Consider the following 14,356-nt stretch of genomic DNA (forward strand, 5'->3'; position numbering starts at 1 on the left):
TCAGCTGTGTACGTGCCATGCGTTATTTCACGAATTATAACATAGCTCACTTTTTAAACGCACTTCTGAGGTTTTGGATAACTAGCCGCCAGGAGGCCGATTCGGCAGGGCCGCCGGTCGCTTCGTCGCCGGTCCACGCAAACAGTGGCATTGGCCTGGCAGGCTACTCGGCTGTAGAGGTGTGCGGGCACACAGGGCGACGAACCTCCCTGAATGATGCACTGCTCGTTAGCTGCCCGCACCTCTTAATCTTCCACGCCACTGGTTTGTTTGTTTGCTTTGATTTTATTTACAGATTTTGCCGAGCGCAATCCCAAAACGGCAAGCGGGCTAGCGGACGAAAAGCATCGCCTGAGTTGTAATCTTCGAAGGGTTAATTCGTTTCTTGAATTGATCAAGGCTATGAGGTGGGGGAGCTTGGGAAATGGAATAGACAATGACGATGATGATCGTGGGAGGGGGGAATTCCAAAATTGAGCAGTGCGAGGGAAGAAGTAGAAGTGAGGTGCTCTGCAGTGTGGTGTGTTAGTGAGTGAGTGGATGAATGAGTGGGTGACTGAGTGGGTGTGTTAGTGAGTGGATGAATGAGTGTGTGGGTGGGTGAGTGAGTGGATTAGTGAGTGGGTGCGTGAGTGAGTGGCTAAGCGAGTGAGTGGGTGGTGGGTGAGTGACTGGATTAGTGCATGGATGGGTGGGTGAGTGAGTGGCGAAGCGAGTGAGTGGGTGGATGAGTGTATTATTGGGTGGGTGAGTGGCTGAGCAAGTGAGTGAGTGGGTGTGTGAGTGGATTAGGGAGTAGGTGTGTGAGTGAGTGGCTGAGTGAGTGACTGTGTGAGTGTGTGAGTGAGTAGCTGAGCAAATGAGTGGCTGAGTGAGTGAGCGAGTGTGCGTCGTTGTGACCGTGCACGGCGACTGAACGCCGTGGTGCGCGTGTGCGCTCGATCGGCTGCCATCGGCAAAGTTCAACCCAAACGCGCCGCGCTCTTCCCGCCGCCCCGCCGCCGCGTCTCACCGCTTTGCTGTTGATGAAGACGTCGGCTGCTCCCCAGGGGAGCTCGTCGGGGCCCGCGTAGAGCAGGCCGTGCGCCGAGTAGGGGCCCCGGCCGAAGCACGCCTCGCGCTCCTCGCCGCCGCGCGACCCCGCGGACCGCGCGCAGCCTCCTCCTGCTCCCGCCACTTCTCGCTCGGCACCCGGGGGGGACGTCGCCTCCCGGCCAGACATCCTGCAGGGGGGCGGGGGGGGCACGGGAACACGCGCAGACGTCAGCGACGCGTGCCGGCACACACCACGCGCGTTGTCGTGTACGACCCCGAGCGGACTGTGGGACGGAGGAGACGACCTCGCTGAGGTCTCCTCTGCCGACTTGCCTCTTCTCAGGGCTCGGGATTCTACCCCCCCCCCCTGCCACGGGCACGGGTCTTGTTCCCCTCTGGCACGGGTTCCCTCCCCATAGGGCAAGGGTTGTGTTCACCTCGACCACGTGTTCTCTCTCCCTTGAGCACGGGTTCTCTACTGCTCTGCCACGGGGTCTCTACTCCTTTGGCACGGGTTCCCTCCCCATAGGGCAAGGGTTGTGTTCACCTCCGCCACGCGTTCTCGTCACCCTCGGGCACCTATCCCTGTCCCCGCGCGACCCCCCAGCTAAGCTCGGCACCAACGCCGGTGCGTTCGGCCCCGGCACAATACAACGCTTGTGTAAAATCGCAAAAATAAGAATTTGTTTTTATATACGATACAGCACGATTAGTTTAAGTGTACTCCTCAAACACGTGGCACCGCACGCAGCACAAAGCAAGTGGCAACAGCGAAAAAAAAGACAGCACTCACGGCTTCATGGTAGACGACATGCGGAGCGTACGACAAGACACGAAGCATAGCACGCAGAGCACACAAGCCAGAGTGCGTGACACTCAGCCAACCGGGAGGACACGGGAGGGCAGCACGCGGTGCAGTTCCCAGGCACGCATCACACGGCCGCACTGGCTGCGAGCATGCCCGGGCAGCCGCGACTTACACAGCACCACCACCACACAGCACCACACACAGCACCACACTCGGCACCACACTCGGCACCACACACAGCACCACACAGCACCACACACAGCACCACAGTGCCACACAGCACCACACACAGCACCACACACAGCACCACACACAGCACCACAGTGCCACACAACACCACACACAGCACCACACACAGCACCACACAGCACCACACTCGGCACCACACACAGCACCACACACAACACCACACAGCACCACACACAGCACCACACACAGCACCACACACAACACCACACTCGGCACCACACTCGGCACCACACTCAGCACCACACTCAACACCACACACAACACCATACTCAGCACCACACACAGCACCACACTCAGCACCACACTCAACACCACACACAACACCATACTCAGCACCACACTCAGCACCACACACAGCACCACACTCAGCACCACACCCAACACCATACTCAACACCATACTCAGCACCACACACAGCACCACAGTGCCACACAGCACCACACTCAGCACCACACACAGCACCACACAGCACCACACTCGGCACCACACACAGCACCACACACAACACCACACAGCACCACACTCAGCACCACACACAGCACCACACACAACACCACACTCGGCACCACACTCGGCACCACACTCAGCACCACACTCAACACCACACACAACACCATACTCAGCACCACACACAGCACCACACAGCACCACACTCAACACCACACACAGCACCACAGTGCCACACAGCACCACGCATAGTGCCCACACGCACGATGTAGAAAACACAACGTAATGAATGACATGACACACGGTGTATACCACACGATGCATAACACCTAACACTGTACAATAACACCAAACACAGTGCATAATGACACCAAACACAATGTATAATAACACCAACCACAATGTATAACACCAACACAGTGTATAATAACACCAAACACAATGTATAATAACACCAAACACAATGTATAATAACACCAAACACAGTGTATAATAACACCAAACACAATGTATAATAACACCAAACACATTGTAAAATAACACCAAACAATGTGTAAACACATCACACACAATGTGTAACACCTCACTGCGTGTATAACACAGCACACAGTGTATAACACAGCACACACAATGTGTAACACAGCACACACAATGTATAACACAGCACACACAATGTATAACACAGCACACACAATGTGTAACACCTCACTACGTGTATAACACAGCACACACAATGTATAACACAACACACACAATGTATAACACAGCACACACAGTGTATAACACAGCACACACAATGTATAACACAGTACACACAATGTGTAACACCTCACTACGTGTATAACACAGCACACACAATGTGTAACACAGCACACACAATGTATAACACAGCACACACAAAGTATAACACAGCATATACAATGTATAACAAAGCACACACAATGTATAACACAGCACACACAAAGTATAACACAGCACATACAATGTATAACACAGCACACACAACGTATAACACAGCACACACAATGTATAACACAGCACACACAATGTATAACACAGCACACACAATGTATAATACAGCACACACAGTGTATAACACAGCACACACAATGTATAACACCTCACTACGTGTATAACACAGCACACACAATGTATAACACAGCACACACAGTGTATAACACCTCACTACGTGTATAACACAGCACACACAATGTATAACACAGCACACACAATGTATAACACAGCACACACAATGTATAACACAGCACACACAATGTATAACACAGCACACACAATGTATAACACAGCACACACAATGTGTAACACCTCACTACGTGTATAACACAACACACACAGTGTATAACACAGCACACACAGTGTATAACACAGCACACACAGTGTATAACACAGCACACACAATGTATAACACAGCACACACAATGTATAACACAGCACACACAATGTATAACACAGCACACACAATGTGTAACACCTCACTACGTGTATAACACAGCACACACAATGTATAACACCTCACTACGTGTATAACACAGCACACACAATGTATAACACAGCACACACAATGTATAACACAGCACACACAATGTATAACACAGCACACACAATATATAACACAGCACACACAATGTATAACACAGCACACACAATGTATAACACAGCACACACAATGTATAACACAGCACACACAATGTATAACACAGCGTGCCACTGTGTGTATCCACGCACACAGCTCGCTGCAGACAACCCGTGCGCACTCGGTGCTGTGTGCGCTGTGCACGTGTGGTGCTGTGTGTGCTGTATGTGTTGTATGCGCTGTGTGTGCTGTATGCACTGTGTGTGATGTGTGCGCTATGTGTGTTGTGTATGCACTGTGTGTGCGCGCTGTGTGTGCTGTGTGCGCGCTGTGTGTGCTGTATACGCTATGTGTGCTGTATGCGCTATGTGTGCTGTATGCACTGTGTGTGCTGTGCGCGCGCTGTGTGTTGTGTATGCACTGTGTGTGCTGTGTGCGCTGTGTGCTGTGTATTCACTGTGTGTGCTGTGTGCGCTATGTGTGCTCTGTGTGCTGTGTGTGCTGTATGCACTGTGTGTGCTCTGTGCGCTATGTGTGCTGTGTATTCACTGTGTGTGCTGTATGCACTGTGTGTGCTGTGTGCGCTACGTGTGCTGTGTGTGCTGTATGCACTGTGTGTGCTGTGTGCGCTACGTGTGCTGTGTGTGCTGTATGCACTGTGTGTGCTGTGTGCGCTACGTGTGCTGTGTGTGCTGTATGCACTGTGTGTGCTGTGTGCGCTATGTGTGCTGTGTGTGCTGTGTGTGCTGTGTTCTGTATGCGCGCTGGATGCGCGCTGTGTGCTGTGTGCGCTGTGTGCGCGCTGTGTGTGCTGTGTTTGCTGTGTGCGCTGTGTGCGCTGTGTTTGCTGTGTGCTGTGTGTGCTGTGTGTGCTGTGTGCGCTGTGTGTGCTGTGTGTGCGCACGGGCCACGCGGCGCCACTGCGCTTCGAGAAGAGAAAATCACGGCGCTCAAAAGCGGTACAGCACGAGCGGCCTTGTCGTTGGGGGTGCACGCAGCCCACGACCAAAGCGCAACAACAGCGCACGGGCAGGGTGCTCTCTTGGAATTAAACAAACAACAAAAAGCAGAAGAACACTTCAAACGCGGGGAATTCACATGCGGGGTGTCACACGAAGCGTGGGATGTGCACCTCGCGCGGTGGCCACACAAGGAAGGCCGCGCTGAGCTACCCCGCGCTCGGGCGTGAGAACCCGAACCCGTGCGTGCTTTCAGAATCAGAATCTTCATTTATTCACTCCGGAGGAATCCGAAGAGCTCCGAAGCTCTCTTTTTTTCCACAGGTGTCCGATAAAAAGTGGCCGCCCCTCGAGCGCACGACGGCGGTAAACATCGCCAGGCGGAAATAAGGGGGACGTCTGCGCGCTCGCAATCGACAAAAACAATTCACGCGATTTCCACTCTCCGCGAGGTGTCACCTCGAGATGTCAAACGGGCAGAGACCGCGTTGGGTTGAACGAAACGAGGGTACTAATTGCGACACGGCGAGCGTGAGAGTCAGAGTGAGAGTTCCGGGAGGGATGCGGAGGATCCCGTTGCGCGGTGTCTACGCGAGATGGACTAGAGTCGAGATCACGCGGGCAGCCATCGAGGGCAGCACAGGGGAGAGAGACGTGGGGAGTGGGGGTGGAGAAGGAGCGAGGCTCTGAGAGGTGTTGACCACGATGAGTGACACCGGGGAAGGGTTGGCAACCGTGCAACGCGCGGTCCCTTTCTGCCACTGCGGGCGCGTCGTGCAGTCGAGGGACGCGTGGAGTAGGTGAGAGGTAGACCGTGGCACGCGGATTAGTGGGGTGCATCTATATACACACGCACGCATCCTCCCCTAGTCGGGACGCGCACCTGCTTGCCAGAGGCAGGAGACGTTTCAGTGTCAGGGGCAGAGCAAGCGGACAGTGAGGGCGTGGGGGGGGGGGAAACTTGACTCTTGGGTTCAGGATAACACATTCAAAACCGGTGACGTGAGTGGGTAAGTTCTGAGTTACGGTTAAAGAAAAACATGGACGAGTTTGTAAAATAGTTCTGCATAAATATACATATATAGGTAGACAAACATTTGAAACTGTCGCTACGAACGAGCACCCGCCTTGTCCACGCAAAGCTGAAAACAAGCGACGCGTTGTTTAGCGACGCCGCTCTCTCAATGTTCACAGGAGACGATGAGCTGCAGTGCCAGCTCCTACGTTGAACTTTTTTCGCACCGTACGTCGCCAGCCGCGCTAATCGGATGTGCGATGCCTCCCTCTACTCGTCCGCGAACGGCGCGACCCTTCGGCGGCATGCACGGACGTCCACGCGAGGAGAGATGTCGCGCTCGATTGCAGCCGGCGTGCGAAGCGGAAACGCTGTTGTGGTGAGATGTGTCGTACGCCCACCTCTACCCGACACAGCCAAATTAGTAAGTTCGATCAGCTTGTCTGATGGCGGTGGGTGTACGACACGTTTACATGTACGCGACACTTAACCGCAAGAAAAAAAAAACTTGACCGTGAATAAAATTGGTCGCGAAGGTCTACACGTAAACTCGGCGCGTGTCCCTCCCTAGGTGGGCTCCCGGTGCCAATCCCACAGGTGGTGGTGGTGAGAGCCGCGTCTCACGCCGCCGAGCGCTTCGCACGGTCGGCATTGCCCCACGTGACTAACGGGCGCCGATACATGCGGTGCCGCGACATCGCACGGGCAGACCCCAGACCTACTTCTTTGCCCTACCGCGGGTACGGCAACCCGCATCATCTGGCATCGTAACGACATTCCTGGACAACCACCACCACCAAAACCACCACCACCACAACTACCACCAATAGCAGAAGGAGCAGCAGCGCGGGGAAAAGAGTGTGCGCATGAGCAGTTCACCAAACACGCCGGTCTCTTCTCGTTTTTCAAAATGTTCACTTGCACACTGCAAAAAGTACGCGAGTGAACGTTTCGATTATCGTGATGAAAATCATTTTTTTAAATGCAATTATGTCTTAACTCGATCGCCTATGGATGTGCTCAGAAGAAGGGCCATTGTCCAAAACGTCGCCTATTATGTACTTTATTTATTTGCTGTAAGGCCGATGTTATTGACGACCGTGTTAAGTTGTTGCTGCTGCCGTGATGATCATTCAACCCGCGTGTCAAATCGAGGCGAATGCGACCGGGAAACCGTTTTGTAGCGCCGACAAAGTCGCAATCAATTTGAGTTGCGCTCAACCTAGGGGTGGCTTTATCCAGAAAAAGTATATTTTTGTGAGTTTTGCGTTACATTAAGTGTTGGTGTTGTGTGCTAATCACGACATTACTTGCACCGATGTGAAGAAACGCTTATGTAATCGTTCCAAGAAAACAAGAAGAAACATAACGTGACTTTGAAACAAAACAATTGGTAGAAAAACGAGAGCCGTGACAAATAGTTCAAATGTTACCGGTGTCTTGTGTCCCTCGTGACTGCTTACAGCTACGTGTCAATGTGTGTGTTGTGTGCGCGCCTTCTATCTCGCACGTAGGTGCACGCGTGTCAATTACGCGGAGTCGCTTTGTGGATGTAACCCACGCAGCGTGTTTCCTCCGTCTTAGAAGGCTCTTCCCAACTCGATCTTCCACTGCTCACTCCCTACCTTTGCCAGGCTTCGTCTCAACCAGCTATCTCTCTCTCTCGGCCCGCTCCTAATAACGATTAGATTAATCGATTGTAAATCATTTACAATTATCTACAAATGAACTCTCCGTTTATTGACAGAATTCAAGCGGAATGCCGATCCCTTCGAAGCAACGTTTCGTCATCTCGCAAAGCCGCCGAGGTGGGCACGAGTTAGGGCAGCACCTCCGATTAGCACGGTTGGCTACTGTGCGGTGCGAAAGAAGTTCAACATACATACAGGAGGGCAGCACAGGAGGGCAGCACAGGAGGGCGGCACAGGAGGGTAGCACAGGAGGGTAACACAGGAGGGTAACACAGGAGGGCAGCACAGGAGGGTAACACAGGAGGGTAACACAGGAGGGTAACACAGGAGGGTAACACAGGAGGGTAACACAGGAGGGTAACACAGGAGGGTAACACCGGAGAACAGCACAGGAGGGCAGCACAGGAGGGCAGCACAGGAGGGCAGCACAGGAGGGCAGCACAGGAGAGTAACACAAGAGGGCAGCACAGGAGAGTAACACAGGAGGGCAGCACAGGAGGGCAGCACAGGAGGGTAACACAGGAGGGCAGCACAGGAGGGCAGCACAGGAGGGCAGCACAGGAGGGCAGCACAGGAGGGCAGCTCTGTGGCGGCGCAGTGTGGCCGAGAGGCAAGCTGAACAAGCAGCACACGGCACACAGCGTGAGTGGCGCACTGACGCGCCACTCACGCACAGCTCACGTCCAACAACCACGCACAGGTCAATACAGCACACAAGCAACATCCATATCACCCACACACACAACAGACACGCAACATCTACAGCACACATAGTGCACACCCATAAGTCACACACAGCACGTGCAGCATACACGCAGCGTATACAAAGCACACACAACCCACACGCAGCACACACAAAGAGCAAAGAAAACAGCACACACATCCGCACAATACACAAAGAATACACAGCACACACGCAGCACGAACACATACTACAACACACAGAACACAAATCACGCACAACACACACACACCATCCACACATCACACGCAGCACACACGTCGTACATACAAGGCACGGGGGCAGGACACAACACACACGCAGCACACATTACACTTGGGTGGGCAGCACACACAGCAGCACACAATCGCCAATAGACACACGAACGACGCAGTCTTAACACACGGAGGGCAGCAGCAACACGCGGGCAGCATTCACTCACTCTCACTGCAAACAAAAAGATAAACAAGAAAACTCAAGTTGGGCGAATCGAAAATGAGCCTGGAAACGTATTCGAAGTAGAGGTTTTCATGGCTCGGAGCTTGGACGAGTTTCCACAATGAAAGAGACAAGAAGCCCTTTCATTGTGGCTGGCGCTGCAGAGCGGCGCTACAAACGCCTCCATGCTGCGTGCTCTTTAGCGCTCTGTGAAATCACCGCTCGTGTCTGAACATGTCAGCCTGGGAAAGAGGCATGGATTGCAGAACAAAGAAGTGTTTAATGTCGCATGTCGAATATAATAACTAAATCCTTTTGTCATTCATGCACGTAGGCGGATCGCTTTAACACACCTTAGTGTTCCCCGTCCCCCCCGCCGCCAGAACAGCGCCGTATCCTCGGGTCTTACTGACAGCTAAAGTAGCCTGAGCCTGACACGCACAGCCCAGTTACATTCAGCCCCCGAGCCTCGCCGTGTTTAACGCAGCCTCCATCCGGTGTTTATAGCGGCACGGGCCGAGACACGAGGGGGGGGGGGGGGGGGCTGCCGGTGGTGGTTGTGCGTGGATGGCTCTCCGCGCTGAAGCGGGGCCCCCGTTTGGTCACGCGCAGAGCGCATCTCAGACGGAGGCGCGCGCAAAAAAGTTACAATTCGACACAACACAGCAGCAGCGGCGGCGGAGGAGGCATCAGCAAATGGCACATTCGCTGAATCAAGACGCAGCGGCGCACTCGTTCAGGGAAAACTCACGGAAATCGGACCCGGTGGCGAAACATTTGACCGATGAGAGAGATACTCACTGGGTGTGTAATAACAAATTAAATGCGCACAATATAAATAGAGGCGACCGCGTGTTGCCCAATTCCATTGAGTGTTCCGCGAATACGGGGTGCCACAACACATAACGGCGAGATAAATGACCGCCTTTAACGCCGCCCGCCTCTCGGTCATTTGTTCCACTTTATTTTACGCTGCTAAGAATGCCAACGCCGTTATATCGCGGCGCCCACGAAATCGCGCAAAAAGAGCCAGGGGCCAAACTGCCCCCAGCGGTACCGGGAGAGAGCCCCCCCACCGCCCTGGTCCGGTGCACGCCGCCTCGCACTTACTGTCCATCCAGGGGCGGCGGAGTCGCAGCGTTGTCCATTCTCTGGAAAATCTCTGAGTTGGACGGCATAGCAAACTGCTGCTGCTGCGTTACCCAAGCCACGTGCGCGCTGCCATGCCCCCCCCCCCTACCCCACCCGTGGCAGCACCCTCCGTGCGAACGGCGGTGGCTCTGGCTGCTCTCTGCGACTTTGCACGGGGACTGGCGCGGCGCCGCGCGTCCCGTTTACGGTCCTGCACGGCTCCACTCGCTCGCTCGCTCGATCGCTCGCACACCGTAGCCGCTCCCTCGCTCTCACTCACTGACACACTCGCCCACTCGCTCACGCCACGCGCACCGCCGCGTCGGTCCGGCAACGTCCCGCGCCTCCTTGCGCCCTCCTCCCTCCCTCCTCCCTCCCTCCCAGCGCGCCCTCTCCCTCCTCCTCCTCTCACTACACACGCCTCTGTCTCTCCCTGTGCCACCACTGAGCAAACACCCCTGCCCCCATCCGCTCTTCCCCTCTCTCCACGCACCCCTCCCGCGCGCCGGACTGCGCTAACAATGCCTATTTGCTGAGTAACAAGCGGAGCTTTGTGGGCAGCTTCACAGTTGACAGTAAGTTATGAGTCCTTTGTGAGCTCATTGCAGAGAAAACAGAGATAGGAATTTGGCAAGAAAATATAATATGACATTCTTTAACCCAGTCGAACCTGAATTCGCGCGGAGACAAAGGCATATTGTTAGCGGGGCGCAAAGCAAGTTTGACAAATGAAATATAGAGGCTCTCTCTTGTGGGCGCGATAAACAATGTGTGCCATTCTGTGGACGCCGCACTCGGCGTGGACGCGATGCGCCACCGCCGCCGCCTCCTCTTCCTCACTGTCTCCTTGTTCTCGACACACAAACACAGCAGCCACGGCACCAAACCTCCTCCCCGAGTCTCTCTCCCCCTCTCCTCCTCCTCTTCACCTCCTCGGCACCGTGCGAAAGGAGCGGCAGGGTGGGCTGGTGAATTGCTCGGCGGGTGTGTGTGCGTGTATGCATGCGGTGTGTGCGTGCGCCGTTGCACTCCAGGTAGCGCATCATCATCATGATCATCGTGACCACCACCACCACCACTACCGTGATGTCACGGGCAGGTTGAGGGCACTTGGTAAACACCAAGTCACGAGCAAGGGCTCGAGAACGGAGATCAACTCTGCAGTCAGCAACGCCCTACACCACCACCCGGTAAACATATCCTACCCATATTCTTGGTTCTTTCGGTAAAGTCACGGAGATAGAAAATAGATCGCAACACAAGCGGTCGTCTGATCGAAACGTTGTGGATTTTTTGCTTTTATTATTTTCAATCTATTTTTATTTTTTTATTTCATTTTAATTTTTGTATTTCTATCTACATTATTTTACCGAAAGAACCAAGAATAAGAATTCCTGCAGTCACGAAAGTTTTAAGTAAAAAAATAAATCCTACCCACGCTCATTATTGCCGCAGAGACGAATGTATCGCGCCGCAGAAGAGATCGCACAGGAACACCATTAAAGTGCGAGTCAAACAAAGCAGCGAGGAGACGCCTCCCCCCCTCCGCCACCAGAAACCTTCCTCGGTTGGACCAACCCGCAGCGAGCCTTCCCGCTCCCTCCGCGGCGCCAACTCCCTCATCACACGCGCACGCGCTCAATATTTTGCCCCAACTGCCTAAAGTCACCACCACGTCATTCCGAGCCGCTAAGCAATCGTGGGAGAGACTTAGCAAGGCGTGCGCCACAAGTTTACGCACGAGAGAGCGCTCCCCTGTCAAACAGACCGAGTATACGAACAGAGGTCACACACGATGATGGACACGGACAAAGACCCTTCAATGAGCAGCCCATCATCTTCTCATGCCCTCGCAATCCCCTCCGGATCCGCGAACTGCGCCCTACAGGCGGAGCCCCGAGGCTGCAGAGCGGCCGCTAGTGCCGCGCCTGTCTCGCCTGCTACACGGCCCGGCACTCCACCACGAGACGCGACGTGTACAACATGTATCTGTGTTTCGTCAAAATGATAAGAATAAAACATTTGCACACAACGATCTTACAAAAGAAACCACAAGTCGATACACCGTATCCACATATATGTTCCTCGACATTAACGAATGAGGATGTATTTATTCGCATCCCATCAGCCATGGTGGTCCTCTGTTAGTGCATAATTTCAACAGCGTCGACGCAACGAAACCCTGGGCCGGTGTGGACATTCAGCATCTCATCAGCAGCAGAGTCGGGCTCGCTTGAACCAATGCTGGCGAACTGCCCAAATGTTCATTGCCAAGGACCCTCACCGCGAGGTCTATTGTCCGCATAATTATTGTGTTACATATATTCTACACTATGACGCTAATGATTGTTTTATATTTTCTTATATATCAGATAATTGTCCTGCGAACCGTTTTTTTTGTTCAAGTAATTTGTCCGAGCCAATTGCCGTTACAGGATTTTACTCTGAAGTCTGTCTGCTTATCTTTTCGATCATCTCTCATATCATCGTTGTGACTCCGTCTCATGTTAATAATGGGGGATTTGTCGTGACCCAAGTCGCTCACTCTTGCAAACGAGACTCATCCTGGTCTCTTTTGTTCTCACCTGGTTAAACAAAATGAAAAAAATTAAGCTGAAATAATACACGTCTCGAATGAGCTAAGCGTGTGTTTGTTGTAAATGTGTCTCGTGTGTGCTAATCACAGAGTCTCGAGCCCAGAACTATGAGCTCTGTTGAAACGCGCCCTGGATACATCTTTTCATTTGCCCTGAACGAAAGATACAAGGCGATATTTCGCCTCCAATAATGTGAATAGCTTTCAAGTGGCCAAGGTTGCATCAAAGTCAAACAATACGCGCACATAGTTATGGATGATCCACATCATACACAGCAGTAGTAGTAGTATTAGTAATGCCATGTATAACGCCCACAATATTTCATGGACATAAATGAGGCGCAGAGCCAAGCTCAGTGTCGCTCAGTAGCCAGGCGGGAGAGGTGGGGCCTTGAATTTGCTCTTTAAAAGTCGGTGTAGATTGAACGATGCTGCGAATGTGCAGCAGGAGATGATGGTCGCATTCCAGACGGCGGGGAATGGCACCGAGAAACGACGCAGGGGAGTGACGGTGCCGGTCATTGGCGTAGAAAGGAGGAGGAGGAGAGGGGAGGGGGGAGGTTGTGGATCGCGCTACTGCTGCTGCGGAGAGCTCTACCGTGAGCTGTGGTGCAGGTGGCAGGAGCCAAGAGAGAAGAGACGCGGCGGACGACCGAGAGTCGAGGTGCGGTGGTAACACAGGCAGCGGGAGATTTGTAGTGAGCCCTCCTGGCGATGGAGAACCCAGTGGAGGGCTGCCGAGAAAGGTGAGGGAATCGAGCCGAGGGTGATTCGTGCCGAGGACGACGCGGGCCACGTGGCTTTACAACAGCTGGAGTTGAGGTCACTTGATGAGTATCGATGAGTACATGTAAAATATTAATCACGTGCATACAGTTTTTTCACATGCAATGCGCGTAACATTTATTAGTGAGTGGCAATTCAAATATGGGATTTCGGATATAAATGTGTAACTCAATGGCCTCCTCTTCAGAATGGTGTCACGGGGTTTCTCCGCTTTACAGCTGGGGTCGGTCCTGCCGAAATCAGAGCGCGGCGAGGGGTTAGCAGCGCTTGTATGTGAGCGTGAGAATGTGTGAGTGTTCGAGTGTGTATACGTTACATTTTGTAGTTTGTGATGTAATATTGTTCATAATAAAGGGGTTTGGATTAGATCGCGTTATTTATAAATGTGGCGTAACCCTCCAACACCCGACACGGCAAATCAGCAAAAAAAATGTAACGTTGACAAAAGACTTAAAGCTTTCGTGACGCAATCCACGTGCATAACAGAAACAAGTCCCGTGGGGATTCGAAAATAAAAAAATTCGTAGCCTAAGCATTTTTTTAAAATTGTGTAAGCCGTTCGGTCGCACCGGAGAGATAAAGACGGCCGGGCTTGATGCTGGCCACCCCACCACTTCGTGTGCCGTGCCCGTCCTTAATAGGCGCTCGCTAACATCACTTTGCCCCAACCGTCTGTAAAGGGCGACAGAGAACAATCGCTGTCTTTGTGTGAGCGCGTGTTGATTAACGCGCGTATGGTCATCGTGATGTCATGTAAGCATACAATTATAATTATTGTTCTAATTTAATCTACAAAAAAGCCAAATTATATAAAATAGCGACCACCGGGAAGATGTAATGTCAAACTGGATACATGAGATCAGACATCACCAAGACAAAACTATGC

General features: G+C 52.8%; 1 protein-coding gene across 3 annotated transcripts in view; it reads right to left on the reverse strand.

The window, feature by feature from the left end:
* LOC116939824 (transcription factor Sox-5-like) overlaps positions 1 to 10,453 on the reverse strand; it is a 311,281-nt gene extending 300,828 nt beyond the window's left edge. For all 3 annotated transcript variants that reach the window (XM_032948675.2, XM_076065203.1, XM_032948674.2), the window contains exons 1-2: positions 10,068 to 10,453; positions 1,013 to 1,223 (exon numbers count right to left, since the gene is read on the reverse strand). In XM_032948675.2, coding sequence (XP_032804566.1) covers positions 1,013 to 1,223; positions 10,068 to 10,135 — 279 coding nt within the window. In that variant the 5' untranslated portion in view covers positions 10,136 to 10,453. The remainder of the gene's footprint in view (positions 1 to 1,012; positions 1,224 to 10,067) is intronic.
* Positions 10,454 to 14,356: the final 3,903 nt, after the last annotated feature.

The sequence above is a fragment of the Petromyzon marinus genome, chromosome 7 (genome assembly GCF_048934315.1).
Source record: "Petromyzon marinus isolate PM22_M1 ecotype Great Lakes invasive population chromosome 7, UKy_Petmar_22M1.pri1.0, whole genome shotgun sequence".
NCBI classification, from domain to species: Eukaryota; Metazoa; Chordata; class Hyperoartia; order Petromyzontiformes; family Petromyzontidae; genus Petromyzon; species Petromyzon marinus.